This window comes from Podarcis melisellensis, assembly GCF_964234715.1.
Source record: "Podarcis melisellensis genome assembly, chromosome: 1".
Lineage (NCBI taxonomy): Eukaryota > Metazoa > Chordata > Lepidosauria > Squamata > Lacertidae > Podarcis > Podarcis melisellensis.
In genome coordinates, this window is record NC_138528.1 from 130,377,918 (window position 1) to 130,405,633 (window position 27,716).

At 45.0% G+C, this 27,716-nt stretch overlaps 2 protein-coding genes and 1 long non-coding RNA gene across 4 annotated transcripts; 2 read left to right on the plus strand and 1 right to left on the minus strand.

The window, feature by feature from the left end:
- Window positions 1-2,399: 2,399 nt before the first annotated feature.
- Window positions 2,400-9,148, plus strand: YBEY (ybeY metalloendoribonuclease). The gene is made up of 5 exons (XM_081899253.1): window positions 2,400-2,512; window positions 4,770-5,057; window positions 6,057-6,188; window positions 8,043-8,111; window positions 9,017-9,148. Exons 2-5 carry the CDS (start codon window positions 4,848-4,850, stop codon window positions 9,101-9,103), a joined length of 498 nt encoding a protein of 165 aa, XP_081755379.1. The 5' UTR covers window positions 2,400-2,512; window positions 4,770-4,847; the 3' UTR covers window positions 9,104-9,148.
- Window positions 9,149-16,532: 7,384 nt separating this feature from the next.
- On the plus strand, window positions 16,533-26,751 carry POFUT2 (protein O-fucosyltransferase 2). Of its 2 annotated transcripts, none has more exons than XM_081892252.1 (9): window positions 16,533-16,687; window positions 18,795-19,045; window positions 20,031-20,175; window positions 21,590-21,697; window positions 22,481-22,550; window positions 23,557-23,682; window positions 24,402-24,582; window positions 25,338-25,461; window positions 26,255-26,751. In XM_081892252.1, the coding sequence occupies exons 1-9, from the start codon at window positions 16,545-16,547 to the stop codon at window positions 26,406-26,408; spliced, it is 1,302 nt and encodes a 433-aa protein (XP_081748378.1). In that variant the 5' UTR covers window positions 16,533-16,544; the 3' UTR covers window positions 26,409-26,751. The 2 variants fall into 2 exon arrangements, with proteins under 2 accessions (XP_081748378.1, XP_081748379.1); XM_081892253.1 differs by having other exon boundaries at window positions 22,484-22,550.
- LOC309363498 lies at window positions 16,965-18,788 on the minus strand. Its single transcript, XR_014165368.1, has 2 exons — window positions 17,906-18,788; window positions 16,965-17,552 (listed from the first exon to the last, which is right to left on the minus strand). It is a non-coding gene; the product is annotated as an uncharacterized lncRNA (long non-coding RNA).
- Window positions 26,752-27,716: the final 965 nt, after the last annotated feature.

Sequence of the window (27,716 nt, forward strand, 5' to 3'; positions counted from 1 at the left end):
CAAGCCAGCCTTCCCCAATCTGGTGCCCTCCAAACATTTTGGATTACAGTGCACACCAGGAAACTTGTTGTTTGCTTTACAGTATTTATACGCTGCTGTTTTTTATATTAATAGTGTTTACAATGGTTTCTCCCACCACCTCCAATAATATTGTGATTACTGTGAGCTGCTTTGAAGCCTCCAGTTGTTGATGGAAAAGCGGAATAGAAATATTGAGTCAAATAAAATAATAAATAGAAGGGTTGATACCATGCTGTTTTTGTTGTAATTATCCACGTTTTTAGCCCACTGCAGTCTTGGATGACAGCTAGAAAAAGATCCCATAGGCAGGTAGACTTTGCATTTGTGGTTAACCTCAGGCATCACTCCTTATCGGTTAGCCTACCCCTTACATAGAGGTGAAGGAGATTGCTTTCAGACCCTTTATTTGCATATGTAACGAATCAGGAAAAAGGCATTAGATAAAATAGCTTGTACATTATTTTGGTGATTTGGGGGTTTAATTTGAAATCAAGCTAGATTTACTCTTGCTTGCGTCTGTCATCTTCCTTCTCTTTCATCATGGATGTTGGCTCATATCCTCTGCTTTATCTTATGAATGCTGCTTTATCTTATGAAGTCTGTCATGGCCTTTGGCCAGTACAATACACTTAGGAACTTATGGGCATGTTTTTTATGCAGTTCCAACTCTGTCCTTCCCCCACCCCATGATCGTGTTGTTTTTGTTCCCCCCCCACCATGTTTTTAGCTGCCCTTTTTCCTATCCGTAAGCCGCCTTGGGTCCCTGTCAAGGGGAAAGGCGGGCTGCAAACGAGCACATCCGAATTAGGCCGCCCGCCATAACAGCCCCACCCCAGCCTCGAACTGTCGCGGGAAGGGCGCCGGGGGCAGAGCCACTTCTCCTCACCCGCCGCCGCCGTCGCGGAGAGCCGCCTCGGGGCCCCAGAAGCGCCTCTGCCCCGCTGGGCGCCCACGAGCGTCGCGTCACGAGAGAGGCTTCGGCGACGCTCCCAGAACGACGGGCTCCCTCAGGCAGCAGCTTCCGCCTCTTCAGGGCAGGAGACGGAAGTGACGTTTCGCTCCCGGCAACCGGGCCCCGCCTCCTCGTCTGGACGGGTTCGCGAGGTGGAGGCCGGCCCCGCCTCCCCCGCCCGAGGCGCATGCGCAGTAGGGAACGCTTTCGAGGCGGTGTTTTTATTATGATCATGGATACAACTGAGCCGTGTACGAAATTCATAAAGGAATACTAAAAGTGCAATACCTCTGCAGCGTCTCTCCGGGGCCGTGGAAGCCCGTCCAGCTGCTGGGATTTGCAGGCCGAGCCTATTATTGGCTTGCCTGTTTATTTCGTAACAAATTAGGCGCCGCTTAATTGCAAGGAAACATCGGGGCGGTTTGCAAAAAGATAAAACAGCAACATCGGCGAAAAGAATCACGACCCTCCTTTTAAAATATGGCAAAGTTCAAATAGTGACGTTCACCTGGATTCAGATTTTGTCGAAAAGAGCACCGCGAAGGCGCCTGCCGGCGGGGCATCTCCAGAGGCAGGGAGTTCCACAGCGCCCGCGACGCCCCTCGACCTCCGATAGGCGGGAAGAAGAAGCCGCTGGGCTGCTCCCTCCCCCGGGGGCGCGAGGAGGGTGCTGCCGCCCTCGAAGGCCCCTGAAGGAGCCCTGGGCACCAGGGGCCTGCAGCGAGGCCGGTCCAAGTGGCGCTGCTCCTGGAGACGCGCCGGGACGCCCTGCCTACGGGTTGCCGGGCGGCGTGGGAGCAGTCTCCTCGGGGCAGAGGTCCCTCCGGTGCGCGTGGGCCGCCTGGCTGGCGTCCCATCGCTGTGTCCTTTGGGCGCCTGCCCATCATGTTTAGGCATGATGAAGCCTTCCATATTTTTATGCTGTATTGTTTTTAACACTTGATTGGAAGCCGCACAGAGTAGCTGGGGACACTCAGCCAGATGGGCTGAGTATAAATAAAAAATCATTATTATTATTATTATTATTATTATTATTATTATTATTATTATTCTATGATCTAGTCTTTCCCGTTGTGCTTTTACTTTGGCAGGCCGTTAGAAGTACGGCTGGTAAATGTTTCGGTGCTTTTGGTAAACCTTTGCTTTGAAGAGTTCCTCTCCCTACAATCAAACTAATTACATGGCATTGGTAATAAACGCGTCCAAGCGGGGCAGGAGGGCAGTTGCAGGCCGGGTGGGCTTCTTGCAAGGGGGGCAATCGGAGGGGTCTCTTCGCCCGAGCGAGCGAGCGAGTCTCCGCCCCGAAGGTGTTGCAGGCAGGTGTCGCCCCCTGCCAGCCCCGCGCAGCCGGCCAGAGAGGAGGGAAGGGTCGGCGGCGCTCTTTCCCTGCGCCTTCTCTATGGCGGAAGCGCCTCCATACCGGAAATCAGAGTTCCTCGAGCTTCCGGAGGGGAAGCCGGGGCTCGCCTTCCCTTCTGCCCGGGAATCCGGAGCGAGCCGGAGGTTCCCCTCGAGGGGCCGCGCTCGGGGCGGGGGAAGGTAAGCTGTGTCGCTTTATTGCACCTTCGAGAAAACGGGATGATGATGATGATGAAGAATTATATTTATTGTTATATTTATAATAATAATAATAATACATTGGTACCTCTAGTTAATAATAATACTGTACAGTGGTACTTCTATAATACTGTACAGTGGTACTTCTGGTTAAGAACGGAGGTTCGTAACCTGAAACTGTTCTTAACCTGAAGCACCACTTTAGCTAATGGGGCCTCTCGCTGCTGCTTTACCTGTCCCATGGATTTCCTCTGCCTTTGGTCTTTTCCCGCAGTGCATTCATCCACACAATAACCTTTCCCCCTTCTTTATTATGGGGCTCAACACCCCTTTTTTGAAAGCCACCAGGAGAGGCAGCAGTCATGAGCACCTGATACAAATATTACATTCAGCCAGCGGATGACTCATCCCTTGTACAGTGATCTCTCTTTGGGATTGCCATCCTTTTGCTGTGAAATTGAGAGTTTTGCCACAAGTTTCAGCTGCACATAGGCATACACACTGCCATTTACTCCCATTTCTGGTTTGCGAAGCAGTGAGCACATGAGGTTGGCCACAATCCATATGTATCCTGTACCTATCCTGCTGTTTCTTAGGAAATACCACATTTGGATGCATTCCCCCCCCCAAAAAAAAACCCAGCTTTGACCCAAACTGAGAAAAAGAATGACCCAGCTACGTTGTAAACTGCGAATATGTACACACAGCCATAGACATTGCCAAGTAGGACCATCAGAGAGAAACTGGTTTTTCAAAAGCAACTACAGTGGTACCTCGGGTTAAGTACTTAATTTGTTCCATTATTAACCTGAAACTGTTCTTAACCTGAAGTACACTTTAGCTAATGGGGCCTCCTGCTGCCACTGCTGCACGATTTCTGTTCTCATCCTGAAGCAAAGTTCTTAACCCGAGGTACTATTTATGGGTTAGCGGAGCCTGTAACCTCAAGCGTCTGTAACCTGAAGCGTATGTAACTCGAGGTACCACTCTAATAATAAGTTTTATTTATACTCCGCCCTTCCCAGCCAAGACCAGGCTCAGGGCGGCTAACACCAGGTATTAAAACAATTGATTAAAATACAACATAAAAACAAGATTAAAATACAGTGGTACCTCAGGTTACATATGCTTCAGGTTAGAACACAGTGTTATAAGATTGGGGTGGGGTGAGGGATAGTCTGCATGTCATCTTAGATGGGATCCTACAGGAAAAGAGATTGCTTATTTTTATCTTAGTATTTTATTTTAAAAGTTTTTTGCATAGAATATTAATTGCAGTCATCCATAACAATTTCACTATTTTTCTGGGGTTCTTCCAACCCTGACTTTCCTCCACCCTTTCCCTGGTGTCAAATATTTATCTCTTCTCTTTTCTGCAACTAAATATTTTTTATCCAATCTATTAAATCTCCTTTTTCAATACTTTTTATCAATTATATTACAAGTGCTAATCCAATCCTGACGTTTTTTAATATTTGCAATGCTCCTTCATATATTCTATAAAATTAATCTACTCATTTTTAATATTTTTATCTTCTTGATGTCTGATCTTCCCGGTCAATTTCACCATTTCTGCATAGTCCATTCATTTCAATATCCATTCTTCTTTCAATGGGGTTCTTTCTTCCTTCCAACCCTGGACATATAACATTTTCCGCTGTCGTCGCGTACATAAAAATGGCCTTTTTTCCTTCCAGAATCTCTTCTCCTATTATACCTAATAAGAAAGCCTCTGGTTTTTAAACAAAAGTTATTTTAAACATTTTTTTAAATCTCATTATAAATCATTTCCCAAAAGGCTTTTGCTGACTTACAGGTCCACCACATATGATAAAATGTACCCTCATTCTCTTTGCACTTTCAACATCCATTAGACATTTTTAAATACATTTTTGCAAGTCTTGTCGGCACCAAGTACCATCGGTACATAATTTTCATACAATTTTCCTTTAACGAACATCAAGCAGTAAATCGTAAATCCACTTTCCATAACTTTTCCCATGACACAAATTGTATATTATGACCCACGTCTTTTGCCCAGTGTATCGTTGCTGATTTTACTTCTTCATCCTTTGTCTCTCATGAGCATGAGACTTTTAATCTTGGGGTTGTGGGTTTGAGCTCCACGTTGGGCAAACGATTCCTGCAATCCAGGGGGTTGACCTTCATAGTCCCTTCCAACTCTACAGTTCTATGGTTACTTAACCTACTGCAACGATTCTAATCTCTGCCATTTCAGCTGCTGGAACTATCACTGCCGTCTAATGATGTTGGAAAAGCACTACTTTGCAGACCATCGTCTTCACTTTTTAAAGATATGAGCCTGCTCATACGTAACCTGCAGAGAGCCATCCCTATCAGGAGAGTGCCGCTTCGCAAGAATATAGAACAAATCCGTCGCATTTTGGGTGTGCAGCAGTTTGATGTTGGTGTTATCTGTGTTAATAACAGGCACATACAGCTGCTCAACAGAAACTACAGATGGAAGGATAGCCCTACTGATGTGTTATCTTTTCCTTTTCATGAGGTAAACATTTTGCTTACGATTCTCCAGTTCAGCAACAGTCTTATGAGGCTTGTCTTGAACAGGAACAAGACAATAGGACTTATTACAAAATGTGTTAAGGCTTCAAGTACATGTGGGTAATTGGGGGCCTTTGATGGACCAATCATACTTGTTAAGACTTGAGGACAACACAGACGCCGCATAGAAATATTTAAATTTGGGGAAGATGAAGACCTGTGGCTTTTTAAAAACAAATAGCTGCTTCTGTATAAGCAATGCTCATTTGTAAGAATAAAGTGATATATCATTTGTATTACCAGGTCCATTCATCATCATTCTTTTTAACCACCATTGGAAAGTACTTCCATATAGTACTTTGTTATGCTTATAGCTTTACTTTTCCACAATTCATCCAAATAATCCTACAATGTAAGATACTAATTCTGCTCTACAGCTAAGAAAGCACTGTTCTAAATGTTCTTATTTCAATAAACCCCACGGAATAAGTATGTTTAAGAGTGCAGCAAAGCAACCATATCACGTGGTGTTCAGCATGATCTGCTCCAAAGTACACTTATTTATTTATGTACAAAATTTAATATCTTGTCCCTGAAATCATTTGGAACTCTCAGGATAGCTTACAGTGTAAGAACAACAAATAAAATATAAAGTACATTTGGATACAGTGCTTCAGACCTAAGTATATTTAATTAGAAGCCACACTAAAATCAGTTTCCTTTTGAGTACACATGGTTAGGATCGTGCTGCAAAGCTGATAATTTGTGGGTTGCCAGGCCCACACAATGAGAATGCAGATAAAAACCAGACCATTCCAGTTTCCTGGCCCAGAGGCAATCACACGAGCTCCTTTAGTCGCAGGGAGCTTAGAAATCAATATTGTGTTTCAACATATGTCATCTCTGCATTGACACCCATTGTGAATGTTCAAAAAATTTATGGAACTTTGCAAATATGTATCTGTAACTTTTGGATCATAGTTTGGGCCTGTTCCCTTCACAGAATCTGACAGCAGGGGAGCTGCCTCAGCCTTGTGCTCGAGGTGAATACAATTTGGGAGACATTTTTCTTGGAGTAGAACATATCTATCAAGAGTGTGAGGAGAATAAGGAAGATTTCTACAGTATTCTTACAGTAAGTATATGTTTACTAATTCAGTTATCCTGCTACTTGAGTTGGTTTTTATCTTTAGAGTTCTGACAAGTTACCCTAAAACTTGCTTGGTCTCAATTTACAAAAGAAGCTTCTTTTATTTCCTCGCTTCGTTCTAGCATTATGTATACTATTAGATTTTCACCAAAAATAAATAAATTGCGGGCATATTTTGTTTCATCTAAGCCATTGTGCTACTTCATGATCTCAATGTCAAGGGAAGGAAAGCTTTGCTCCCTAAGACAGTCTGCACAACTACGGCTGCTCGCCACAGTTGCCCTAGGAATGCATCAGTCAGGGCACCAAGGGCAACCGTACCCCTGCCTCCAATGCTAAGAGCTTGTGTCAGGGAACTGCCATCGGAGCCAGAGGCGGAGGGAAGGCTCCAGAGGGATGCCGGAGAGGGTCCCAGTAGGGAGAGAGGCAGCCCATCTGCTGGGGAAGGAAATCAGCGTAGCACCAGTGGAGAAGGGGGGCAGATGGGGGAATCGGCGAGGGGGCTCCAGGACTCCTCGCCAGAGACCAGCGGGGAGAGCACGGGTCCTCCGCTGCCCACACCCTCCCTGCGCAGAATACTTCCACGCAGGGAGAGTAGGAGGAGACTTGGCATCAAAGAACTTCTTTGCTGGAAGAAGTTCAAGAAACGCTCACTGACGGATTCTGCCAGCGATTGAGACAGCCACGGGTGAGTGGCTGTCCAGACAGAAAGGGTTCACCCAGGTAGCCCAGCCAGGTGTGGCGACGATTTACGCACGAGCAACCCCTAGAACCATTACAGCTTGCTTCCTTACCCACACCCTCAAATGGACTCCTGGAGTTCTGTGTCCAATTGTGGGCACCACAATTTAAGAAGGATGTTGACAAGCTAGAAGGTGTGCAGAGGAGGGTGACCAAGATGATCAAGGGTCTGGAAACCAAGCCTTGTGAAAAATGGTTGAAGGAGCTGGGTATGTTTAGCCTGGAAAAGAGGAGATTGAGAGGGAATATGATAGCCATCTTCAAGTACCTAAAGGTCTGTCACATGGAAGATAAAGCAAGTTTGTTTTCTCCTACTCTGGAGGGTAGGACTTAAACCAATGGCTTCAAGTTACAAGAAAGGAGATTCCAACTAAACTTCAGGAATAAATTTCTGATGGTAACAGCTGTTCAACAGTGGAATGGTCTCCCTCTGGAGGTGGTGGACTCTCCTTCCTTCGAAGTTTTTAAGCAGAGGTTGGAAGGCCATCCGTCGGACTGCATGACCCCTGGGATCTCTTCCAACTCTACCATTCTCTGATTCTGTACCACAGTATTATCACAGGGTTGTTGTGAGGATAAAAATGGAGGGGGAAGTACGCTACCTTGAGCTCTTTGCAGCAAAGGTGGGATATAAATGTAATGATTGAGTAATAGATAGATAGATAGATAGATAGATAGATAGATAGATAGATAGATAGATAAGATGGGTGATCTCTGAAAAGTAAACATTTTGGCTGGTTGTCTCATTCCTCTCCTCTGCAACACATTTCCTTAGTGTGTATATTGTAGCCTTGCCTTCTGCTTGGTTTCCAATTAAGACACATGACAAGAGAAGAAACACAACTGAATTTCAGTAAAAGACTGAACAAATATCTTTTGCTTTCTAAAGCAAGCCTGCTTATTCTTGAGACAAGCCCCAGTGACTTCCATGAAATGAATTCCATGTAACTTGGTAGGAAAAGCCTAGCCCTAAAACCATGGAAGAGAATTATAATGAGCAAAGTCACCTGTTCATTATTTTGTTTGTTTCCAATAAAATGTGGTCCTTGAACACGGGGGGCAGAAGTGAAACTCTGAAATATTTTCCCCCTTGCACAGGTAACAGTTGCTCATGGCATGTGTCACTTACTTGGCTATAAACACAGCACAGAAGCAGAGTGGCAGCAGGTGAGTGTTTTCCTTTTGATGAGTAATTTCACTGCATGCACCGTAATATCTGAGCAGCGAGAGACTCAGGGTTTAATTGTTTGGAACAAAGGTCAGCGGAGAATCTGTCTTTAGGATGGCTTTATTTACACACACACACACACACTGAGGATAGTATAGGACTCTTAGCATTAGCAATAGCAACAGCTATTGCCTCCCCACTAAGTTTCCAAGGTGAAGACCCCAAAGCCAGTTTTCAATTCTGCACACAGTGGCAGTCAAGCTTCTGTGTCTCCTCTGCTTCCAGCTTCAGCCAAACTCACACAGAGCAGCCCCAACTCTTTTTCTTCTACTTTAAAAAAGATGCCGCCTCCAGCCAGGTGAGAGAGTGTGGACAGCCTATCCCCTCTTGGAAAGCAACATTACCCAGTTGTCTCTATGGTAACACAGCTGACTCTTCGGTCACGTAGATGAGGGTGTTAAACAAGACCAGCAACTTGACAAACTGTTTTGACCAGTTCAGCAGGCTCCTTCCTGCAGAGGCCCCCATTTTGTAGATACAAAACCACAACTTCGTTGGGATCCATAGGCATTAGCCAAACCAATCCCCCCATCCTATAAAAATATTAATACCTGATTCATCTGCAGATGCCCCAGCATATTAATTGGGTGAGAAAACATAAATTTTATGTACCCCATGAAGGGAGTCTGTGGCGCAACAGATCAGTGCATCTGGCTGTTAACAATAAAGTTGGTGGGTTGAGCCCGGCTGCGGTCAGGATTCCTGCACTGCTGGAAGTTGGACTAGATGACTGTCAGCATCCATTCCAACTCTATAATTCTATGATTCAAATTTTGTAAGATGACATTGTTGTGTTATTTGGAAGGAAATGTATGCAATCACCATTGCCTTATCTCTTTTTCAGATGTATGAAAAGGAAGCACAAATTCTTCTGGAGCTAAACAGATTGTCAGACACAAATTTGCAACCACTGACCAAACACCACTTCTAAGTGCCAAGTTTGTATGTTGGCTCAGAAATAAAAGAAATGAAAGTTTTTTCGTTATTTGTGGGTTTTGCTATCAAGTCCCCAAACAGAAATATAGTAAGAATGCAACTTAAGCTTGTTTTGCAAAATAATGATTTCATTGGAATGGGAAATAAGGAACCTAATGAAGAAAATAAGGAAGACCTTATACTACCATTCCTACCTACTACTAAGAGCCATAACAGGCAGGAAAATACGATTTCATCTTTCAGTTTTTTAAAACGACATCTTGGATTTCTCTCCTTGAAACAGATCCTATTGATCCATTGGTCCCTCTGCGACAACTTAGTTGGGGTCTAGGCATCTTACCTCTTGCCTTCCTCCTCCCCACTGTTTGCAAAATTGTTTTATGCAACAACACATATGTCCCATTATATCCTTTTGCAGCTGCCTGGCATTGTTCAGATCTCAAATGTGCTCAGCTTTCTTTGGGTTATGCCCTGCCATCAGGATGAGGGCATAAACGTAGACATTGGGCTATCGGAGCAAATAGCAGCTTCCAACTTTGATGATGATGATGATGATGATGATGTTCAAATAAGTATAGAGCAATTTGTTGTATATCTCACCTCCCCGAAGCAGTAAGTTCTATATAAGTACAGAATTGGTGATTACAGTATACTTCTTGAATACAAAATGTAGCTATTCTCGCCTCATTTTCTTCTGGTTTATCAGCTAAACTTGGGAAGCAGTAGAGAATGTCGAGGACTGGACAGAGGGAGAAAATTCATTGTTGTTTTTATTATTATTAGTCATGGTTTTGGGGTTGTTTATTTTAAAAACTGACCTGCTTCTATGCTCACAGGAAAATTATTGAAGGAGGGGAGGGGCAGAGAGTTAGAGAGAAGGAGGAAAGAGTTGCCCTGTTGATTTGTTTGCAGCTTCAAAAACACAGCCCATTACAGTGGTGCCTCGCAAGACGAAATTAATTCGTTCCGCAAGTCTTTTCGTCTTGCGAGTTTTTCGTCTTGCGAAGCACGGTTTCCCATAGGAATGCATTAAAAATCAATTAATGCGTTCCTATGGAAACCAAACCGCCTTCAGACCAGGTCTGGGGACAGTCTGTCCCCCGACCTCTTCTGAAGGCTGGCGGGGGCGAAAGTCTTTGCTTCCCCCCCGCCTGCCTTCCCGGGACAGCAGAGACTTTTCCGCTGTCCCGGGGCGATCTTAAAATGCTGGCGGGCGGCAGCGAAGGTTTCGCTGCCGCCCGCCAGCATTTTAAAAGCCCCAGTCCCGGGGGCTTTTAAAATGCTGGCGGGCGGCAGCGAAGGCTTCGCTGCCGCTCGCCAGCAATTTACGATCGCCCAGGGACAGCGGAGGACTTTTCCGCTGTCCAGGGCGATCTTAAAATGCTGGCGGGCGGCAGCGCTGCCGCCCGCCAGCATTTTAAAATCGCCCCGGAACAGCGGAGGAATTCTCAGCTGTCCCGGGGCGATTTAAAAGCCCCCGGGAAGGCAGGCAGGGGGACAAAGACTTTTGCCCCCCGCCCGCCTTGGGAAGAGGTCCTGGACCTCTTCCGAAGGCGGGCGGGGGGCAAAAGTCTTTGCTCCCCCCGCCTGCCTTCAAAAGCCGTCCGGGATAGCGGGAAGCGCTTCCCTGCTATCCCGGACCGCTTTTAAAATGCTGGCGGTGGGGAGCAAAGCCTTTCGCCCCCGCCGGCCTTCCTGGACCTCTTCTGAAGTCCGGAGGGGGGGGGAAAGGCTTTGCTCCCCACCGCCAGCATTTAAAAAAAGGTCCCCGAGATTTCCCTATGGGCTTTCGTCTTGCGATGCAAGCCCATAGGGAAAATCGTCTAGCGAAGCGTCGCAAAAACCAAAAAACCCTTTCGTCTTGCGGGTTTTTCGTCTTGCGAGGCATTCGTCTTGCGGGGCACCACTGTACTCAGGAAAAGAAACCCATGAATACCTGAGTGTAGGCAGGTGCGCGCGGGCACAGCGTGAAGACTTGACACAGAGAGGAACCCCACACAGTTTCCCCGAACGTAACGTAACAGGCAGGGAGCCAGCTCAGATAGAGAGAAGGGCAGCAACCATTTTATTCCCTTTGTCCCATGCGCTCCACTTTTGGGGGCAGCAGAGGCTTTTTGGAGGGGGACTGGGCCTGAAGGGGGTGCACAGGCCAGGCAGTGGCCTTGGCAGGCCTCCTCAGCAGCCCGGAGAGTCAGCCTAGGTGAAGAAAATGAGACGAGGCCAAGTCGATTCAGCCTTGGCTTGCCTTTGCCTCGCCCCCAACCCAGCTGGCCAATCAGCTGTGGGCAGGGGGCGGGGCGAAGGCAAGGCAAGGCCTAATCTACTCAGCCTAGTCTCATTTTCTTCACACAGGCCGACTTTCCAGGACGCGGGAAGCCCAGCGGACCCGGGAAGCCCCACAAGCCACAGAATAGCTTTGCTGCTTTTTCTCATCTTCTTTTAATTGTTCATTTTGTGGTCTGATGCTCTTTCATGTTCCTTGAAATTGTCCACAAGGGTCAAAAGGAGCCCATTTGTTATTGCTAAAAAATAATAATTACATGTTAAGATAACAAATATTTATTTCCAATTCTGCCTCACTTGCAAGAGACTTCCCCACTACATATCTGCAAAAGATCAAAAGATGCAAAAAATCCTTAGCCCAATGTATCATCACCGACTTAACCTCTTCGTCTTTCACATGCCATTCCAATAGAAATTTATACATTTCTGATAATATTTTAACTTCATCGTTTAATATTTCCATTTCAAATTTTGGTTTAGTATAACCAAATCCATTTTTCTTTGAATCTTCTTTGAATATTTCATTGATTTGGCGATAGTGCCACCAATCATTTACATATCCTTTAACCTCTTCATAAGGTTTTATTCTCCAATTGTTACCTTTCTCGCTCACTAACATTTCATAGGTGGCCCAATTTTTACTCATATTATTTTTTTTCACACTCATTGCCTCCAAAGGTGACAGCCACCATGGTGTTTTTCATTCTAATAGGTTTTTATACCTATCCCAAACTTCATATAGAGATTTTCAGAATATGTGGTTTCCAAATGCTTCATGAACTTCTGTTTTGTCGTACCATAAATATGCTGCCAACCAAATCTATTGTCAAATCCTTCCAAATCTAGAAGATCAGTATTTTCTAACAACATCCATTCCTTCAACCAACAGAGGCACGATGCTTCATAATACAATTTCAAATGTGGCAGAGTGAAGCCCCCTCTATCTTTGATATCTGTTAGTAATTTAAATTTAATTATTGGTTTCTTCCCCTTCCAGATATATCTTGAAATTACTTTTTGCCAATCTTTAAATATAATAATCTTTAATTATCGGAATTGACTGAACAAAAATAACATTTTTGGTAGCACGCTCATTTTAATAACAGAAATCCTGCCCCATATAGTTTAATCCAACCCCACACTTCCAAATCTCTTTTAATTCCATTCCACACTGGTATATAATTATCTTGAAATAAATTTATATGCTTTGGAGTTAACCAAATTCCTAAGTATTTAACTTTCTTTACTACTTCTATACCAGTCTGTTCTTGCAACATATCCACCAAATCTTGTTTCATATTTTTAACTAACATTTTAGTTTTCTTTTTATTTTATTTAAAATCTGCTACTTGTCCAAACTGTTCTATTTTTTCTAGTGCTTCTCTAGCACTAGTTAGTGGTTCTTCCATTGTTAGGACCAAGTCATCTGCAAAAGCTTTTACTTTATACTCCTTCCGACCAACTTCCTCCCTTTTATTTCTTCTGTCTTCCTTATACATTTTAGGAGGACTTACAGTACTGTTATGAATAATAATGGTGACAGAGGACACCCTTGTCTTGTACCTTTCGTAATTTCAATATTTTCTGTTAGCACATTCTTTACTATTAATTTCGCCTTTTGATCTGAATAAATCGCTTTTCTTCCTCTTATAAATAATTGTCCCATATCCATTGATTCCAACATCATACTGGCCCCAACATCATCAAACAGGGTCTGGTGACTTCTGTTTCAGTGTATCTGAAGAAGTGTGCATGCACACGAAAGCTCGTACCAAGAACTAACTTAGTTGCCCTCTAAGGTGCTACTGGAAGGAATTTTTTGTTTCAGGAAAACTTACATGTGTGGCAGGTGGGGAAATCTGGTTGGGGACAGCTGGCGTTTGGCTTCCTTCTGCTGATTTGTTCTTTTCAACTGTTATAAAAAATAGGCGGAATTATCAGCTTTTTCCATCAACATCCAGCTCTTCTGGATTCTAGAAGAAATGCTTCTTGGCAGGGGCGTAGCAACGGGGGTGCGGCAGGGGCGCTACGCCCTGTGTGCCACCACTAAGAGGGGTGACAAATCCCAGGCAGCACTCTGGGCGTGCGCAGGCGCCGCTCCCCAAAAGGTTCCCCTGCTGCCTCCCCCCCCCCCCCAGCTGTAGGGCAGCTGACGGGGAGGAGTGACTCGTGGTGTGCTTAACTGGAAATGGAAGGTTACCCGGATGGTATAGGGAGCAGTTAGGATGGATGCAAAAAGTGCCATTATTAAGGCTCGGGCGTTTGAGGAGTGACATGGTGGCTTAGGCTCCTGCAGGTTCCCTGCGGTCTGAAACAGGAGCATGGGACTTGCGCCAGTCTGCTGCCTCTCCCACAGCTGTTTTGAGACTACCATTCCCATCTTCCCTGACCACTGGTCCTGCTAGCTAGGGATGATGGGAGTTGTAGGCCTAAAACATCTGGAGGGCCAAGTTGGAGGAAGCCTGCCATAGAGGAACAAGAGTGAAGAAGAAGTGATCTTACAGACTCAGGTGTGGAGCTTCTAGGTGAGGGAGGTCATGATGCAGAGCTTAGGATGGAAAGGGGATGCAAATGAAGGATCAAAAGTGACGTTCAGTGATTGGATAGTTTTAGAAAATGGCAACAGTTACATTGTTCTGGAGCTCTATATAAGCAGGCTGACTGAGCTCCTCAGTCAGTTCTGTTCCAGCTTACAAATAAAGAGCTGCTTTGGAAGAATCGCTGTGTCGTCTGATATGTTCGCCCACAACTTAACACTGGCAAAGAGGATGGGATCGATGGACATCAGAGCACAGCCAGATGCGGTCATCCCCCTCTGAACTGAGCTGAATCATTAAGCTGAATCACTGAGCGAAATCACTGAACAGAACCAATTCAGAGCTGACTGTTCTGGCGAGAGCACTGTGTTCCATCCATCGCCCTTCACGCCAGCATCGGAATCATGGCTTCACTTGTGCCTCTACCGCCGTTTGCGCCAGCCTCTGAATCATGGGACTCCTACCTCGGTTTCTGTGCGCTGCTCTGGTTCGCCAGAAGCGGCTTAGTCATGCTGGCCACATGACCCGGAAGCTGAATGCCTGCTCCCTCGGCCAATAAAGCGAGATGAGCGCCGCAACCCCAGAGTTGGCCACAACTGGACCTTATGGTCAGGGGTCCCTTTACCTTTACGACCTATTTTACACGATTATGAGAATGTATGTGGGAGCACATTGAAAACCCAAGTATTCATTATAAAATCATTAGTTTAGCTTGCTAGAGTTTCCCTGCCCATGCCAGATGAATGGCCCCAATGACAAGTCTGGAGCTCAATTCACTATTATGTTCAGTGCAAGACTACAGAGTTTCTGTGACTTACCTGGCATACCCTCAGCAAGGTCTGAACCAAACGGGTGTTCTGTGGGACTCCCAGTTTCACCACAGCTAGCAGGCTGTATGCCAAGTCATCACCCCACATGTATTTGGCCTCCTGCATCACACACTGACCCAGCTGGCTAAACTGAGGGTGCTCAAATATCAACCGTCTCTCATAACGTTTCTGATCTTCCGAGAGCTTTTTTGTGAGCATCCGCATAGTGGCAAGACAGGTACAGTACAGTGGTGCCCCGCAAGACGAACGCCTCGCAAGACGAAAAACCCGCTAGACGAAAGGGTTTTCCGTTTTGGAGGCGCTTCGCTAGATGAATTTCCCTATGGGCTTGCTTCGCAAGAAGCAAGCCCATAGGGAAATCTCCGGGGACCTCTTTTAAATGCTGGCGGTGGGGAGCAAAGCCTTTCCCCCCCCCCTCCGGCCTTCAGAAGAGGTCCAGGAAGGCCGGCAGGGGCCGAAAGGCTTTGCTCCCCACCCCCAGCATTTTAAAAGCAGTCCGGGATAGCAGGGAAGCGCTTCCCGCTATCCCGGATGGCTTTTGAAGGCAGGCGGGGGGGAGCAAAGACTTTTGTCCCCCGCCAGCCTTCAGAAGAGGTCTTCTGAAGGCGGGCGGGGGGCGAAAGTCTTTGCTCCCCCCCCCCCGCCTGCCTTCAGAAGAGGTCCAGGACCTCTTCTGAAGGCTGGCGGGGGGCAAAAGTCTTTGTCCCCCCCTGCCTGCCTTCCCGGGGGCTTTTAGATCGCGAAGGCTTCGCTGCCGCCCGCCAGCATTTTAAGATCGCCCGGGACAGTGGAGAAGTCTCCGCTGTCCCGGGAAGGCAGGCGGGGGGGGGGAGCAAAGACTTTTGCCCCCCGCCGGCCTTCAGAAGAGGTCGGGGGACAGACTGTCCCCGGACCTGGTCTGAAGGCGGTTTCCATAGGAACGCATTGATTGATTTTCAATGCATTCCTATGGGAAACCGTGCTTCGCAAGACGAAAAACTCGCAAGACGAAAAGACTTGCGGAACGAATTAATTTTGTCTTGCGAGGCACCACTGTAATGGCGTACTTTGGAGCATCTTGAAATTTTGAAGCAAGGTCTAGTACAACACTGGGAGATGCACATTTCTGAAGGTCGTTAAAGAATTGCTGGGGCGTGTTTTCTTCATCCTTTTCTTCCGCTGAACTTTTGACTTCCTTTGGGGATCGCAAGAAACCAGATGGAAGTTGGGTGGGTGCAACAGTCATTGGGTCAGGGCCTTGCACATGGTCATCTACGAGAGCATCAGCAGTTTTCTGTTCATTTGCACTGGTACCGTCTGCATTAATGCTCAGGGTACCTTGAGGGAAAAAATCCAGCAGATGATTGCAGCCAGCAAGGAGACGCATAAGACAGGAGTCCCCTCAGGTAAACACTGCGTCCAGCAGGAGATGAGCTGGCCGGGAGGAAGAACCGGGAGACGCTGGGGGAGATGGGTCGGTGGGCTGCCTCTCTGCCCCCTTGGCGGCCTGGGTCTCCCCCCTCCTTGAACCCCCAACAACACCCCGCCAGGTCGCCCAGGCGGAGGGCTAAGCGGCCAGAGGGAAAAGCGAGGGCGGCGCCGCCTGCCTCGGGGAGCCGCTTTCTCCTGGCGACGCCCCCCAGGCGACGGCCCATGCCTGCCTGCCTGCCCGCCCTCCGGCAGGCGGGTCTCTGGGAGGGAGCGGCGGACGGCGGTCCGCGTTGGCCGGCATCGCCCGCGGGGGGAGAGCGAAGGCGGGAGCGGCTGAGCTCCGGGGCCGCCTCCTCCTCCGCCCCGCCCGGCGCGCATGGCGGCCCCGCGACTCCCCGGCCTCCCGCCGCCGCTCCTCGTCCTGATCGCGCTCGCCGCCGCCCAGCCGCCCCACCAGGCCGCCTTCCGCGCGGGACACGGCGCGGCCTCCTTGCCCGCCGCCGCCGCGCCCCGGAGACGGTGAGGAAAGGCGAGCGGGCGGAAAGGCCTCGCCAGGGCCGGAGGGACAGGGCGGCCGCCGAGGCGCCCGAGGGAGGCCAGGCGGGAGGGCGGCCGCCGGTCGTCTCTCGCCCCGGCCCCGCCAGCCAGGGTCCGGCGAGGGGGCCTTTCGGGATCCCTCGCAGGCGCCTCTCCGCCGTCAGCTCGGCGTCTCTTATGGTACCTCAGGCGAACAGGAAGCGACTCCCGTGGGAATCTACCCTCGAACTGATCTAACAGATTTTTTTCTTTATTAAAAAAAATTCATGTATTTATAGGCAGCAGAGGATATCTGAATAGCGAGTTATCCCGGGTTGAACAGAGTTTAAAGGGTCCCATCCTGAGCAGGGAAGTTGAAGCGTAGGAAATGTAAAGCCTGGCTTTGAGCTAGGAAGGGCCAACTCAGTGCAATGGTCTTAAACAGATGGGAAGGGGCAGTAGCTAAAGGGTCTTACAATTCAGGAGATTCTGCAAACACTCAGCTAATTTGGGCCCACTGCAAAATTCCTCTCATTGGCACAAAAAAGCAGTAGCTGCCCTCTCTCTGGAAACGGAAATAAATTAGTATGAGAAGCAGCAGTTAGTATTTATAAAACTTATGAGAATAAAGTGGTCCTTCCAGTTGCGGACGGGATCCATTCCGGAGGTCCGGCCCGATCCCGAGGTTTTCACACCTGGAGAGACCACTTCTGTGCACATGGCAAAAACCTGGAAATATACTTCCCAGTTTGCCGCTTATGTATCCCAAAATTTACATAACCGGAGGGATAAGTAAGCAGAGGTACAACTGTATATGAACAGCAGGGCATAGGAAGCTGTCATAAAGTAAATCAGACCTCTGGTCCACCTTAAAGGTAAAGAGACCCCTGACCATTAGGTCCAGTTGTGGCCGACTCTGGGGTTGTGGTGCTCATCTCGCTTTATTGGCCAAGGGAGCCAGTGTACAGCTTCCGGGTCATGTGACCAGCATGACTAAGCCGCTTCTGGTGAACCAGAGCAGCGCATGGAAACGCCATTTACCTTCCCGCCAGAGCAGTACTTATTTATCTACTTGCACTTTGACGTGCTTTCAAACTGCTAGGTTGGCAGGAGCAGCAACGGGAGCTCACCCCATCGTGGGGATTCGAACCGCCGACCTTCTGATCGGCAAGCCCTAGGCTCTGGTTTAACCCACAGCACCACCCGTGTCCCCTGGTCCACCTTAGGTCTGCTTTATTGACACTGATTGGCAGCAGCTGTCCAGGACTCCCCGTCCAGGAGATGCCAGTGGTTGTGATTTCTGCATGCAAAGTGTGTGCTCTGCCATTGAGAAGAGGAAATACAGTATAGGTCATGCACTTGGTGTTGACTAAATAGACACCAGCTTGGGTAGTCTGGGTAGATGCAGAAAGCGATTGGATGGAAAGTTCCCCCTTAGAATGGTTGTCTTCCTTCTGTTCTAAGATTCCCTTCCCAGATGGTGAACAGAGCAATCCAAACTCTTGGAGGAGGCAGGTGCCTTGTTCATCCTGGCTTAGTGAAGAGACTCTGCCACCATGGAGGTCCCTGTTCCATCCACCCAACTTGGCCGGCATAAACCTATGAAGAAAGTGGGTGGGGGTTGGACATGAGTCAGCCAAGTTGCTGCTGCACCCTAAGCCAGTCCCAACTACTGGCAGTGATGGAGATTTTCTGGGGGGGGGGGTCTGAATTAGAAGGATTTGCATCAGAAAATTCAGTTTAAATTCAGAGTGTGATCTAATTTATCATGTTTATTTTACTAGTATTTAGTAAAACAAAGCTAAACACTTTAAAAACTGTCCAGGTTGCTTAATACTTATTTGAATGGGCATTTGCTTGTTTCCTGCTCTCCCACACCTTCCATCCTGGCTGGCACAAGCAGATGGGCTCCGGAAGTGGTTATGACTCCACTGTTCTATTTAGTCCCCACTGTTTTTCACCAGGGGAGAAGATTGTACCCCAAACTCTGTATCCTCCAAAAGCACAGATGACTGTGTATCTGCCTTATTCAGAACTAGGAAGTCACTGGAGATTACAAATCATGACTTTTCTTTAGCTTTTTCAAGTAACTTTATTTTGTTATCTCCAGGTATCTTTTGTATGATGTAAACCCACCGGAAGGTTTCAACCTCCGCAGAGATGTCTATATAAGAGTTGCTTCTCTTATAAAAACTTTGTTGAAACATGAAGCCTGGGTATTGGTTCTGCCTCCCTGGGGGCGTCTCTATCACTGGCAGAGCCCTGACATTCATCAGATCCGAATTCCTTGGTTTGAATTCTTTGATGTTCCCAGCCTCAGCAAAAACATACCAGTTATTGAGTACGAAGAGTTTCTTGCAGGTAAAATATTACTATTAAATAATCAGTATTCTATGCAATCTTGAAGTAGTTTTGTGGTGGGCTTTTCTGCTTGCATTCAGTTAAATGAGGTGTTTGAAATTGATAACATTTCTAAAGCAGAACTCCAAATGAGGATATGTTACCTTTCTCACCACCACTATCTCTCAGGGGGTAGAGGGATATCTACTATTATGAAGGCTAAAATATATTAGTAGGTGCATGCTTGCTGTTGCACAATTGCATGTGCATGCCATTTAGCAAATATTAAATTAAACAATAATATCTTATTTGGGCATGACCATAGTTGCCTGGAGAAACAGAAGATACAGATTTTTGTTAATGTGGCACCCATTTTTGCAGTTGGCATACTGGTGGCTTCTCCTCCAGTTGCATCCATGCACAGTTTCGTTCCTGCTTCTGTCTTGCAGCCTGTCTTATTTGAAGGGCTGCATCATACAGATGATGGAGCAGATTTGTAGGTAGGACTAGAAGCAATGGTTTAAATTACAAGGAAGGGGATTTAAGCTAAGCCAAACATCAGAAATAATTTTGTGATGGGATGAGTTGCGGGCAGTGAAACAGACTGCCTTGGAAGTCATGTTGTCTCTTCCGCTAGAGGTTTTTAAACACAGTCTGGATGGACACCTGTTGGGGATTGTGTCAGTGTATTTCTTGAATTGGCACAGGGTTGAGGTTCATGCCAACTTAATAAAATCAAAAGGTGCTTTTTATAGAAACATTTGAGATAACCTGTAGTTCTCTTCCGAATCTTCTCCGGATTATTTGTCTGCAGTGACCAGATTCACAGGGCTCCAACTCAAACCTCCTTTCTATTAACTGACATTCTGGTTTCTGTAGATAATTACTTTGGAAGTAACTGTATGCAGCTAGATAGAATGCTAATTGCTCCACTTGATATCTGCTGTATAAAATGAAATACATATAGATGTTATACTCATGTGCTGATTTTTGTTCCATTATTCAGAGTCAGGTGGACCCTTTATTGATCAGGTGTATGTTTTGCAAAGTTATGCTGAAGGATGGAAAGATGGGACTTGGGAGGAGAAAATAGATGAAAGGCCATGTATTGACCAACTAATGTATTCGACAGACAAACATAAATACTACAGGTAATCTTCTATAATAGTAGTTGCATTATCATTACAGCTGGGCACCTAGAATGCAGATATTTTATCCACAAGTCCCTAAATGTCCCCCCTGAAAATAACTTTCATTGGAATTTTTAACATTAAAACAGTTTCTCTTTTGTTCAATGAAATTTTATTACTGTTGCATCAGCATGCTCTTCCTAAATGAAAAATATTTATTTATTTTTAAAGATGGGCATCTTCCATTCTGTTTACAATAAAACACAGAATGGTTAACAGCACGGAAATTTAAATAGTCCAAAAACATAGCCAATGCTGCTATTGTTACATAGGTAAAGGGACCCCTGACCATTAGGTCCAGTCGTGGCCGACTCTGGGGTTGCGACACTCATCTCGCTTTATTGGCTGAGGGGGCCGGCGTACAACTTCCGGGTCATGTGGCCAGCATGACTAAGCCGCTTCTGGCGAACCAGAGCAGCGCACAGAAACACCGTTTACCTTCCCGCCGGAGTGGTACCTATTTATCTACTTGCACTTTGACGTGCTTTCGAGCTGCTAGGTTGGCAGGAGCAGGGACTGAGCAACAGGAGCTCATCCCGTCACGGGGATTCGAACCGCCGACCTTCTGATCAGCAAGTCCTAGGCTTTGTGGTTTAACCCACAGCACTACCCGAGTCCCTATATTGTTACATAAATTGTTACATATTGCTACCTATATCAATACTCTGGCCACATCAGCTGATTTTTTTTCTTACACTTTGGTGGGGATTGTTTAAGGATCAGTTAGCCAGTAACAAAACCACAGTTGGAGTAACTCATGGTTTCAGTTGTCTACACAAATGCAAAGAGTATGGGAATCAAGACAAATTGGAGCTTTTAATACAAAGTGGAAGTACTCAGAAACTTGTGAGGAAGTGGTCGTGTCCTGGGTTTCATGATACAGATGCAAGGGAAAGCTGAGTACATTCAGGCATGCACTTTCAACTTTAAGAAGGCTGATTTCAAAAAGTTTAAGGAACTAATGAATGAAATTCCACGATCAGAAATACTCAAAGAGAAGGGAGTCCAAGATGAATAGGAGTTTCTAAAAGGAGAAATATTGAGGGCCCAAATGCAGACAGTTTCAACAAGAAAGAAAAGTGTGAGACATCTAAAGAAATTGGCGCAGCTGCATAAGGAGCTTACGGATGAGCTGGGATTTAAGAATGGTGTGTATAAGAAGTGGAAGAAAGGGGAAATCACAAAGGAGGAGTATACACGAGTAGCTAACAATTGCAGGGTGACAGGCAGGCTAAAACTCGGAATGAGCTCAGACTTGCAAGAGGATAAAAATAATAAAAAGATTTCTTTGACTGTGTTCACATCAGCAAGATTGTTCTAATTTCTATCATATTGTAGATGCCAATCTATTAATGATTTCCATCTTGTTTTATAGGGGATGGTTCTGGGGCTACGAAGAAACACGCGGGATGAATGTGGCTTGTTTATCTGTCCAGGGCTCTGCCTCTGTCATAGCTCCTCTCCTTTTGAACATCTCTGCTCGGTCAGACACAATCTATTATTTTCTATCTCATATGTTTACATATTTGCTTTGCATAGAGAAAGGCAACCTTTAACCCCCCCCACACCCCCGCAACCTTTAACCCCCCCACACCCCCTTTCACTCTTAACAAGTATGAAGGTTTGTGTTTTTTGTAATCTCACGTTGAAACGTATTGCAGCACCACTAAGGCAGAGAAGCCCTCAGTTTGTAAATGATTCCCCTCCCCAAGAAATCTTGAACTGTGAAATTTTCCACTGAGGAAAATCCAAATTACCATATGCAAACTTTGGCTAATTTGGATAGGTAAATTTTCTTTTGAAAAAATATAATATCCTAGACTGAGAAATTAATGTAGCCTTTTATTTTACTTTCATTTGGTATAGAAATGAAATGTTAACTGCTGAGCTCATCTAATACTGTATTTACAATTAACATCCATGCATTCTTACCAATTAACTTACGAAACAGGGGGGAAAAATAGAAAATCAAAGCACTGGAAAATTATCTGTCCCACATTGATGGTGCCCACCTGTCTTTAATTACAAGCCAGAAACAACGTGTCGCCAAAGTACGTGATCAACATTTCCTCCACAGAACGCCAATTGTTGAGCTGGGTTTAGGATTTTTGGGGTTAAGAAAGGTTTCTCAATTTTCCCCCACCCCACCCCCCGAAAAAGAAATTGCAGTGTTCATTTTTGTGCATCCATGGACTTCTCTGCTTCCTTAAACTATAAATTGATGTAAGCTATTTTGCTATTTTACACTTGGTTTTATCATTTTTAGTAGGTCAGTGATGCTAGACCGAGCTGAAAATCTTCTTCATGACCACTATGGTGGCAAAGATTATTGGAATGTAAGTATTTTCTAGCCGTCTTTCCCATATGATCCACTTATTTTTTTGCCCCTTGGCAAACAGCGTCTCAAGGCATTTTGTATGGCATAGGTACCATTAAGAAAAGAGGATATATACAACCTGGCATTTTCTAGGCACTTCCACTTACTTCCAAATCCTTAAATGTAAACATTTACTGCAATTATTTTATAAATGATCCCAGAATATTATTTGAATTAAAGGTATGGTAATGCACCAAAATTCCGTTGAAGGAAGATCTATGCTGTCTTCTCCTATAATCACATTACACATTTTTAAAGTTAACTTGCAGTATATTACCTTCCTGTTATCCAGTTGCAGTTCCAATGAAATAAATAGGCCACAGTAGTCTGTATCAAATCATAGATTATCCTTACCTGACCAAAACCATCCTTTAATAATCCAAGCTAATCCATAAACTGTTCTCACACTTGGTGCTGCTAATGCATTGTCTTAGTTCTTTATACTTGTACAGTTTACCTGGATTTTTTCCGTCAGGGAGATCCTTAGGTATTTTTTTTATATATATCCTGTTATATCAAGTAGTCTTGCCAGTTCTTGTTTTCAGGTCATATGCATATCCAGAACAACTAATCCTAATTTATTTAAATTGATTTTGGCAAGGCATTCTGAAGCTAAGAGAGCAAATTTAGCACAGCTTCTAAATCTTCACCTAGAATGAAGTATTTCAAATACTGCAGGATTAATATTTTAGGGTTTTGGTAGAGTGACTATCCCATCCTTTCAGTAATTAAATTTCAAACTGTATTACATAAAAACTGGATTATAGGGTGCTTCCGTAATATGCGTATAAAATCCATCCATTGAATTTTGCTTCTCCAGTAGTTAAATTGTGTTGTTGGATACATCTGGTTTAATCTGTGTGGCGCTAAATAACATTGGGACTGTGCCTTTAAAGAATTTTTGTTTTAGATCTTGGAAGAACTTTAGTCCTTTATCATTTTATTTTATTTATTTATTGTGGCAGACTCGTCGAAGTATGGTTTTTGCTAAGCATCTTCGTGTGGTGGGGGACATGTTTAGGACCAAGTTCTTAAATTCTACTGATGAGAAGGACAGGACACAGTATTCTGAGGACTGGACAAAGATGAAGGTAAAATAGGTTTGCCTGAATATTTAAGCTTAGCTATTTTCTGTTTTAACTGCATTTCTGTTGGGAGTGACTATATGAGGCTCATATAAAGGAATGGAGCCCATGTGTTTTCAAGTGTGATGAGATGTGCTATAGAAAGGGAACATTGGCTTTTCTGGGAATTCTGGTTCTCATCAGTGAATAGGACCTCGACTGAGCCACTTACTCTGCCTTACTTGTAAGGAGCTGCTGCTTCCCTTCATGTGGAAAGAGCCCACTCCCTGTTCAGATTGAAAATAAAAATTAAAAAATCAACTCTCCAGTCTGGTAAACAGTTAAAAATCCAAAGGAAGGAGGAGAAGGCAGCGGCTCAGCTGCTGGGAATTGCTCAAGAGGAGCAAGACAACCAGTCACCCGGTGCAGCATTTTCTGCTGCTTTCCAGACAAAAGCCCCCAAGTGGCTTACAGGTGTTAAAAATACAGTAATCAGAATCAAAAGAGCTGATGGTATCACCTTTTTATTTAAGAAAGTGTCACCAAAAAGCCTATTACTCTGAAAATAGATGGTTGGTAGGCTGGACTTGGAGCTTTGCAAAGTTCTGCTAAGCACTGACCAATTAGCATCTTAGACTTCTTCCTTTAACAATGCTAGGGAACGTGTGTTTATCTGCACGATGTTTTCCCACTGAATCAATGCCATTTTATTTCAGTTTCAGCATGTACTGGTTCTTCTGTGCTAGGTAAAGCTGGGTACGGCCATAGGGGGGCCCTATCTTGGAGCCCACCTCAGGCGCAAAGACTTCATCTGGGGTCACAGAAATGACGTGCCTAGCATCCAGGGAGCGGTGGAGACCATCCGAAGCCTCTTGAAGTTGCATAAACTTCAGAGAGTCTATGTAGCCACTGATGCCATTGCGAAGGGTATGTAGCTTTTAAAAAACAAAACCCAATACTTTAATCTTTTGTTGTAAACTGAATTTACGCAGGCACTGCAGCTGCTGTGCATATTTATTTGTTCTCCAGTACCTTGGACAATAGGGATGCGGGTGGTGCTGTGGTCTAAACCACTGAGCCTCTTGGGCTTGCTGATCAGAAGGTCAGCGGTTCGAAACCCCGTGACGGGGTGAGCTCCCGTTGCTCGGTCCCTGCTTCTGCCAACCTAGCAGTGCAAAAGCACGTCAAAGTGCAAGTAGATAAATAGGTACCACTCTGGTGTGAAGGTAAACGGCGTTTCCGTGCGCTGCTCTGGTTTCGCCAGAAGCGGCTTAGTCATGCTGGCCACATGACCCGGAAGCTGTATGCCGGCTCCCTCCGCCAATAAAGCGAGATGAGCGCCACAACCCCAGAGTCGTCTGTGACTGGACCTAATGGTCAGGGGTCTCTTTGCCTTTACCTTGGACAATATGTGGGAGGCTTTTGTAGGCCACTAGAAAGGGCTTTGTGAGCTGATGGCTTGCCCCTGAATTAAATGTTTTTACAGGACAGTGATCTACCGCAGTAGATCTTCAGCTCCGGACACCCTTAGACTCCCTTTTTTTTACTGTGTGTGCCCATTTCTCTTTATTAAAAACATCAACACTTAAATAAGCAGGAAGAAAATGGTAGTTTTGCTTCTAGTGTGACCCCCTTTAGAGTGGGGACCAGCTGAAGGCCACTGACGTAGTGTCGCTTTTCAGAGACTGAAGAGTTGAAGAGACTTCTTCCAGAGATGGTGAGATTTGAACCTAATTGGGAGGAGCTGGAACTCTACAAAGATGGAGGAATAGCAATTATTGATCAGTGGATATGTGCACATGCCAGGTGACTATGGTTTGTGTGTTGTTTTTGTTTTACTTTTCTATTAGAGCAGTCTTCATGCATACGAATGTGCTTACCCTAAGGAAGAGGCTTATGGCCAGCTTTGTGAGGGCGATTTGCAGGGAGCGAGCATTGTGCCTCGCTAAGCTGGGCAGAAGCTTCTTAGGCTTTGGGAAGGAGGCACTGGCGGAACATTTAGGAGACGAGCCTAGTTTTCCCCCGGTCCACCGACCGCATGCCACTGATTGAGAGTTATGTTTTATATCAAGTTAGGCCAACTTCACTCATACCGTGATATGCAAAAATAATTCATAGGAAAAATATTCAGATTGGCACCCATCTTTAAAATTTGCTTTATCAGAAGTGCCTTCTGCTGAGTGGAGCCACCGGCCCATCTAGGCCAGGACTGTCTTTTCCAGGTAAGGATATTTGTGTAACATTCTCAGCATTGCTGCCTGAGATTCTTTGACCTGCAGGTGTTCAGGGTTTAACTGCTAATTTCTGCGTATGTCTGTGTTTGACTCAGCAGGCATAGCATCTTAAATGGTTTACAGTGCAACTGTTTAAGCAACCAACTTCTCCCTAACTTTGTGAATTAGTTAACATGGCTGTTTCAGAGAGGAGAGTTTGACAATTGGTGTCAAGTGGAGGTTTCTTTGCATGAAGCTTGTACTCTTCTCACGGCCCCCTTTGGACACATCGATAGCTGGTGTCAGAATGCATCCTAACAATCTGACTTCCATATAATGAATGTGCAGTAGAAGCTTCTCTTACGTTTTTCTGTATTCCTTCACAGATATTTTATAGGTACCTCAGTCTCAACATTTTCCTTCCGCATTCACGAGGAAAGAGAGATTCTGGGTTTTGATCCCAAAACAACTTACAACAGATTTTGTGGCGATGAAGAGAGTACCTGTGAACAGCCAACTCACTGGAAAATTGTATATTAAAATATACTGGTCCGTGCAACTGTAGTCTTTAGGCTTATCAATGCAATTAAACAATCATTTTTGTAGAAATAAATTTATTTTGAATGTTGCTTTTTCCTTTCTGGTGCTAAGCACATATGAATGGTGGAAGTCAGGTGCATTCAGCTCACTCAGTATTATCAATGACAGCTCTTCTGACAAGATACCAAAATGTCTCCCTTTTAAAAATTGATCATATGATGTTTTCTGATGTTAAAATATTATTCTGGATACAGAACATCAGTTTGTATTATCTTCAAAGCAGAAGAGATATTTTCTGTTTGGCTTTCTATGTTTACAAGAAATAAAGATTTCTTTGTTTTTATTTTGAGAGTTGTGTGCCTCTTGCCACTCTGTAAGAAGTCTTCACGCTGTGGACTGGCAAGAAAATACATAGTTGTGTGGTTAGTCTGGGAACTGATCTACCATAGGTAAATCAAGGAGGTTATACGGATAATCCACCGTCAACTCTGCTTAATATTGTGTCTGCAAATGGAATTAGGTTTATCACACCTCCAGACCCAATACTAATGCATAAATCTCTTGTGTTTATGCTTCTTGCCACAGCTAGAACTGTGAGTGGCTTCCCACTAGCCTCCGAAATCCGACTAGCCTCCTCAAAAGTGTGGGGCATTGCACTGTCAGAACACCTGATACACAAACGGTTAATGGTTAATCAAAAATAGGTCACATTTATTTGACTTGGTTTAAGTTTTTCTCCTGTTAACTCGTCCACACAGCCCACTAAATCCCCTGCTCAACAGATAAAATATATGGAGCTTTTTCGATAATTAATTTGAATCACCTTTTTCTTTTTTGTGATCGATTGTATGCGCACTCAGTTGCGTCGTGGTTTTCCCCTCCCGTCTAATCTAATTTCATTTCATTTTTCTATTTTTATTTGTTACACTCATTATTCTTACTGCATTTTGTATGTGCTTATGTCAATCACCATTCTGTTTGAAAAATGACCATAATAATAGTAGTAACAGTTTCTAAAAGAGAAAAAAAGATACTTTATGCAGATTTATTAAGACTACTACTATATTTCATGTATTGCTTTAACAAAGTTCTAGTTATGGGAACAGTACTAGTTACCATCAGGTTTCACCTGCTTTGAAGACCAAGGAATCCGTTACATTGTAAAGCAGGATGAAAGTATGTTTGAAAGCTCACTTATTTTGAATGCTCAAATCATGCAGAAAAAATGAGGTATTAAGCATCAAAACCTAAAATACTTTAAAAACCAATTTGTTGGTATTTTAGGTCCTTTATATTTAAGATGCAACA